This window comes from Gobio gobio (genome assembly GCF_949357685.1).
Source record: "Gobio gobio genome assembly, chromosome: 18".
Classification (NCBI taxonomy): Eukaryota; Metazoa; Chordata; class Actinopteri; order Cypriniformes; family Gobionidae; genus Gobio; species Gobio gobio.
Genome location: NC_137111.1, coordinates 21531896 through 21539401, shown reverse-complemented (window position 1 = coordinate 21539401; position 7506 = coordinate 21531896). Strand labels below are relative to the sequence as shown.

The window sequence follows — 7506 nt, the reverse complement described above, 5'->3', positions numbered from 1 at the left end:
AGTCGGAGGTAAGCACCTTTTTTTTTTCTTTTTTTTTTTTAAAGAATACTTTTATTTTGCAAGAATGCATTCAATTGATAAAGAGACAGTAAAGACTTCTACAATGTTACAAATTTCATCAAAGAATCCTGAAAACAAATTAATTGTGCCCACAAAAATATTGCGCATCAAAACTGTCTTTAACGTTGATGATAATGTTTCTTGAGCAGCAAATCAGCGTATTAGATTACAATTACTCAAGTAAAGGTCCTGTTCTTCGTGATCCCATTTTTCAAACTTTAGTTAGTGTGTAATGTTGCTGTTAGAGCATAAATAATACCTGTAAAATTATAAAGCTCAAAGTTCAATGCCAAGTGAGATATTTTATTTGACCGAAGTTCCCTTTCAAAGCCTACAGCGAACGGCCGGTTTGGTCTACATCCATGTACATCCTGCTTTAATTACGTCAGTAGAACAGTTTTTTGACTAACCTCCGCCCACAAGAATACGCAAAAAAGGGGGCGTGGTCTTGTTGCTCCCTCGTGGAGAAGAGGAAGTGTTGCGTTCGGTTCGGTTCGATTGCGTTTGTCGCCATGTCGTTCAGACGCTGTTATTTTCATCCCGGAGTCAAATCACCTTTGTTTGGCCTTCAGGGGCTGTAGTTTGAGCGTGTTCATCTCCCCGTTATGGTAAGAGGCGTGACCTTTCCGGGTAACGTGCGCTAAGCTGCTGTCGAATCACAACACGGGAACCGCTGGCACAATCAGAACTCGTTACGTATTTCTGAAGGAGGGACTTCATAGAACGAGGAAATTCTCAGGCCGTTTTGAGGACAGTGAAAACAGCGGTATACAGATAAGTAAATTGTGTGAAAAATACTGTGTTTTTTTACACATGAAATATGAACACATGTTATATTGCACACTGTAAACACAATCAAAGCTTAAAAAAAAACACGAAAAACGGGACCTTCAAGTAATGATGCCAAAAATTCAGCTTTGTCATTGGAAGATTGGAAGAATATTTTAAATCATAATTATAATAATAGTAAGAATGATTTCAAATAAATGCAGCTTAGGTACGGTAAGCATAAGAGACTTCTTTTAAAAATCCTACATTAGTGTATACAGTGTGGTCCCTACATTTTTTCCAGCATTCTTTGATGAATAGAGTTCAAAATTGTTACACATCTTTTGTAACATTCAGTGCCCTCCACTATTATTGGCACCCTTTGTGAATATGAGCAAAGGCATGTATATATATATTAAGAATATACTTCAGATATATTTTGTTGTGTATATATATATATATATATATATATATATATATATATATATATATATATATATATATATATATATATATATATATATATATATATATATATATATATATATATATATATATATATATATATATATATATATATATATATGTGTATATATATATATATATATTTTAGCACACCAGGGTGATCATGAATCCAGGGCTAGGATCATGAAATTGTCCAGCCATGACTTCCTGTTCCACAGAAGTATAAATATGAGGAAACACAAAGGCCAAAGTCCCTGAATCATCCATCATAATGAGTAAAACCCAAGAATATAGTTCTGATGTGCAGCAAAAGATTGTTGAGCTTCACAAAATAGAGAATGGCTGTAGAAAATAGCTAAAGCATTGAACATGCCCATTTCTGCCATCAGGGCAATAATTAAGAAGTTCCAATCAATTAAAGATGTTACAAATCTGCCTGGAAGAGGACGTGTGTCTATATCGTATAGAGTTTGAGTGGCCAAAAACTGTCCAAGGATCACAGCTGGATAATTGCAGAGATTAGTTTAGATTAGATTTAAAGACAAAAAACAAACAACCCCTACATCAGTGGTGATGTTGTTTGTGAGGGTTTCAAGAAAATCTTCCTTTCTCAACAAACTCCAGCATATTCAGTTGTCAGACATGACTGGAACTTCAAAAGGGACCTGGTTCTGTGGTCAGATGAAACTAAAAAAAAAAAAAACGCTTTTTGGAACCAGATGGGTTCGGTGCTCACAGGGATAAAAAGTACCCCATGCCCACGGTTAAAAATACTGCTGGATCTTTAATGTTGTGGGCCTATTTTTTTGCTGGAGGTCCTGGACAATGATCCAGAACTAACATCAAAATAAATGCGTCACTGAGCACAGAATGAAGCTTCTGCCATGGCCGTCTCAGTCTCCTGACCTGAACCCTATAGAAAATGAGTGGGCTGAACTGAAGAGAAGAAGCACCAAGATGGATCTGGGAATCTGAAGGATCTGGAGAGATTCTGTTTGGAGGAATGGTCTCTGATCTCTTGTCAGGTGTTCTCCAAACTCATCAGGCATTATAGGAGAGGACTCAGAGCTGTTATCTTGGGTAAAGGACGTTGCAATAATTGTGGCCAACGTGAGCTAGAGAAAAACATTTATTTCATAATAATTGTATTTTCACAGCCGTCTTTGCTCATATTTACCAAGAGTGCCAATAATAGTGGAGGGCACTGTAAATGTGTCTACTCTCACTTGTGATTGATTTAACATGTTCTTGTTGAATAAAAGTGTTAATTTCTATATAATGTTAAATAAAAACATGGTACCAAATATTGGTATTGTATATAATTTTTTACCTAAATTGTAGAACATTCATAAACATGTTATTTGTCACCTACTCGATACAATTTTAAAATGTGAGTTATAACCTTATGGTAGGGTCAACATAAAGTACATGTTGAGAGGTGAAAGTGGAGCAGATGTGTGTAAGTGAGAAGAACTAGGGAGTGTGAAGAGAGCACTAGAAGACATCAACTTCAGCAAGGGTACACAAAGCCACAAACGTGCACGACTGAGCGCAGATGCATAGAAGTGTTATGAGTGTGTACCTGACACTCGCGGGAGATCGCCGCGTAACAGCCTGAACTCCTGCGGCTTCCTAGAGAGAGAAGAAAAATGAGTCAGTGTTAGTTACCACCAGTAACCATCATAAAATCAGACTAATGATTCTCAGAAAACCTTCATTTACTGCCAGTCAAAACCAAACTCTCAAAGAGCAGAGATAGAAGACGAAATCTAGATTCTCATGACCTACATGCTGCAGTTCATTACCTAGCACATTTTTTTAAAATTCATTTAAGTTATTATTATATAAAGGGCTTGTGAGGAATCAAAATTTTCTTCATCTTTTGAGACAGAGCTCATTGTACGAGACCACTTCAGGCTAGGGCTGCGCGATATTGGAAAAAACCGACATTGCGTTATTTTGCTTTTCTGCGATATGAAAACAATTTCACCAGATGACTTGAATAGATCTTTTTGGAAAGAATTAATCATTCTAGAATGATTGGGGTGATTTTGAAGGAGAGTGAAAATACAAAACAAATTTCAAGCATAGATAAATACAATAGAACAAAGATATAAATTAAATAAACAGTGCTTTATGTTTTTCAGGTAAGTCTAACAGTATTCAGCTACAGAAATGGAATAAAATCAAATGTAAAGTAACACTGCACTGTCTTCACTGAATGAATTAAATATAATTAATCTTTGTTAAAGCTACCAACGATTTAGATTTTAGCAGCAGGAATATTAGGCCTCTGTCACTTTAAGACCAAATGCACAGATCCAATATAATGATTTGCATCTGTTATCTGTCTCAATTGTTTACGTTCACGTAAGCAGGACGCGACTGTGTTTACGAGGATACTCACCGAGATGGGCATTTTGACAATTTTGAGTGTACGTGTCCGTTCAAGCACAAATAAACGCGGAAGAGAGCGTAATTCAGTGTTCCGACTTAAGTTTTCTTTTTGCGTCTTCTTGTGTTTAAATGATTTAAAATTATCTGAATGTTTAAACTGAGAGGATCTAAAACACGTGCAAATAATAAACTTTTGCTCTATGATGGTTAAACTTTGCAATTAATGTGTTTCGAACCGTGGTCCTGATCTGTATCGATCAACTACAATCCCAATACTTGACATCACACATCCTGCGATGTGACCATTGCGATATTGATGATCAAATGATATATCATGCAGCCCTTCTTCAGGCTCTCTTAACTGTCAGTCTAATTTTTAGGGCATAGACCCCAACATGACGTTTCCAAATTAAATAATAATAACTAACTACTCTTCAGGTTTAATTAATAGTAGGTTTACCTGCTACTTTTGCTGTTGTTTTACAACATTAAAATAATACAAATACAATATTAATATCAAAAATAAAGTGCAACCAACATTTCTTCAGGTTGAATAAACTGGCTGAACCTGCTACTACTCTCAGTTTAATAAACAAACAATATTTAACAAAGATAAAATGTAACCAACTACTCTTCAATGACTCTACAGATTTCTTGTTCAAAAATATCAACATGATCTGACCGCAGAACACTTCTCTGTGCGTGTATGTCGCCAGCAGTACAAAAACTCGCTCTGCAGGCACACTGGTGTCAGGAATTCAAATGTAACATTTAGCAAGGGTTGAAAGTACAGGTAAAACGTTACTAACTTAGCTCTTTCTCCTGGTGGCTTGATAATTTCTCGCACGTTGGCTTCTCTGTCATCCGCCATGCTATGTTTTGTTTTGTTAGCGCTGCTGCTGGTGCGTGCGTTGCGATGATGTCACAGATAGGCAGACTTAATCGAGTAACGTTTAACGGCTTTATCATTAAAAGTGCTAAGAAAAAATATCCATATAAAGTCTGACGTGCTTAAATCCAATGTGTTATTTCCTATTATCGATACAATCGATTGATTACCTTTTAAAACGATGTTAGATCGATATATGTCGTCCGGAAGGCCATCTTGCCGAGCACAGATCGATGTAGTTAGATCATAGGAAAATAAATCGATACATCGATGTAGTAGATGAATCGTTACACCCCTAATAACAACCATACCAATATTAATAATAATAACACTAATAATAAATCTCGACTTTGTAAATAACTAAATAATATTAAACGAGCATAAATTAAATGACTCTGTGCGCAATTGGATAGTCCTTCAACCAATCGGACCACAAGAGACGTGATCAACAGGCAACGACCCATCGCTTCTCTATCTGTCATCATGTTAAACCCGCCAATAGCGCGCCAGGTGGATAAGCCAGTCTGTGATTGGTTCTCGCAAAAAGTGTAACAGAAGCAGTAGAAATGAATGTACAGGTTTCCAGACTGAGTTGCAGGGCGAAATCAAATCTCCGGCAGATCAGGTTGGGTTTACCCAGTCTAGGTGTGAGGGGAAAATTTTAAAGTATTAGTTCACTTAAAAATGAAAATTACCCCATGATTTACTCACCCTCAAGCCATCCTAGGTGTATATGACTTTCATCTGTCTGATGAACACAATCTGAGAAAAAAGCCTACCTGACGCAGCGTATGACGTCAGGTGTAGCGTAAGCATTTTGAACTGCATGAGGCGTTACACTTTCTGCGTAAGTTTAATACAAAAGATGGTCTGTCGGAAGCTTGATATTTTACTTTATAAAGTTTTAAATATGTATATTTTTCTTACAAAACCCCATCGATTCACTTCAGAAGGCCTTTATTAACCCCCCGGAGCCGTGTGAAGTATGTTTTTGAGGGATGGATGCAACTAGCCCCGTTCACCATTACAAAGCTTGGACGCGTCAGGATATTTATTAATATAACGATTGTGTTCATCAGAAAGAAGAAAGTCATATACTGTTCACACCTAGGATGGCTTGAGGGAGAGTAAATCATGGGGTAATTTTCATTTTAAAGTGAACTACTCTTTTAATGGAGAGAGCGTTTTTGTACCTGGTGTTGTGTTGATGCGGTCCTGCCCACATTTAGACCGGATAAGTCCTGCGACAGAACAGCAGAGATCAAAACATCAATATGTGAGACTGCCCAGCCTAGCCTGCAGAGAAACCTTGTGTGCGTGAATGAAACATACCAGTCTGCTCTGCAGTGTGTGCAGGTCTTGAGCGATCTGCCTGACCAGCAGCCGTAACTTGTTGCTGATGACGTGGACCTTCTCTTTGGTTTCCAGGGTGTCTTCTCCCTGGTCCTGTAGTAGGATCTGTGAGGAGATCTCCTGCAGGGAGTTCACCTCCCTCTCACGAGACTGTAAGTCCTGCTGAACAGCCTATGCACAGACATCTCTATCAACTTACTTATAATAGTTATTGCTATTCAAGAAACAATTTATAATTTTTTTAGTTTTTAAGATATTTTACAAGAACAGCAGAACCTAACCACAAACACACAGTAGTCTACCTTGAGTGTGTCTCGATGCTCTTGCAGGATGTTGAGGTCTGTGTTCGTGTCGTGGATGTTGACCATGTAGCGCTGGCTTTCTGCTTTAGCTAACCACAGCAGCAGAGCATGAAGAGTCTCATGAAACTCCTGAAAACAGAACGGAATATACAGATGAGTCATTACATGAAGCGCTTGTGTGTGCTCAGTTTAGAATTCACTATACCAGGACATTTACAAAATCCCTACAGGAAGAAATGGCTCACTATTTTTAAATAAGTCATGAGAATTACCCCTTGCACCTTGCCAAGTGTAAATCAGGGTTATTGTCGTTAAAAAAAAATTATGTTTATTGAAATAAAGCTGAAAAACAAACTAAACAAAAATTTAAATTATTTAATTATATTATTAGAATTATATAAATTATAGCCGTGGCAATAAACTGAAATAAATGTAAGTCGATGCACTAAAAACTGCAATAAAACTGGTGTAAATCTGACTGAAATCTCAAAACTGACTGAAAAGTGTATGTATATATATATGTATATATGTATGATGACAGTTCAAGGGAAGTTCAGACTGGTACACTGTGGTTTCAAGCAACAACCTGTGTTTTGCATTTCTGCAACCTTAAGCAAAAAACATCCAAAACTTATCACAAGATAAAATCTCACCACCACAGACTAACAAGTGCACGCTTGTGAAAGCGCACAGAATTGTGGTGACCAAATGCATGCTGTGTTGCAGTTGCAAAACAAACAAAACATTTACTGTACATTGCTGTATTGTCTCTTTGTCTGTCAAACCAAGTATCAGTGACACTTTTAAAGCGCAGCCTGCTGGTTTTCCTCACCTGACACTCCATGAGTGCTTGATGCAGTCGGTGCTCCCAGCTGTCCAGGGCCGCACAGGCCTGTGCCCATTTCTGATTGGCTAACTGCATATTCTCACGCAGTTCTAGTAGTTCAGTGCTGTCTCCATGTTGGAAGCCCCGCCCACTGAGATTAACACCAATCATCACAGATTTGTAGCCATTAAAAGTCCTCTGCATGTCCTAACGAAAGAAAAAACATGAACTTTTTACAGTATATTCCTTATTAATATACACTGCTTTTAGGGTCGGTTTGAAAGAAGTCTCCCATGCATTTATTTTTTTATAAAAACAGTAATACTGTGAAAAATTATTACAATTACATATTACAAAATGTAAATTATTCCTGTGATGGCAAAGCTGAATTTTCATTAGGCATTTCTCCAGTCTTCAGTGTCAAGAAACATTTCTTATTATTAACA

At 37.3% G+C, this 7506-nt stretch overlaps 1 protein-coding gene across 11 annotated transcripts in view; it reads right to left on the bottom strand.

Moving 5' to 3' along the window:
• syne2b (spectrin repeat containing, nuclear envelope 2b) overlaps window positions 1–7506 on the bottom strand; it is a 124283-nt gene that overhangs the window by 1492 nt on the left and 115285 nt on the right. For all 11 annotated transcript variants that reach the window (XM_079843340.1, XM_079843345.1, XM_079843348.1 and 8 more), the window contains 5 exons: window positions 7067–7267; window positions 6235–6363; window positions 5912–6103; window positions 5773–5820; window positions 2876–2925 (listed from right to left, as the gene is read on the bottom strand). In XM_079843340.1, coding sequence (XP_079699466.1) covers window positions 2876–2925; window positions 5773–5820; window positions 5912–6103; window positions 6235–6363; window positions 7067–7267 — 620 coding nt within the window. The remainder of the gene's footprint in view (window positions 1–2875; window positions 2926–5772; window positions 5821–5911; window positions 6104–6234; window positions 6364–7066; window positions 7268–7506) is intronic.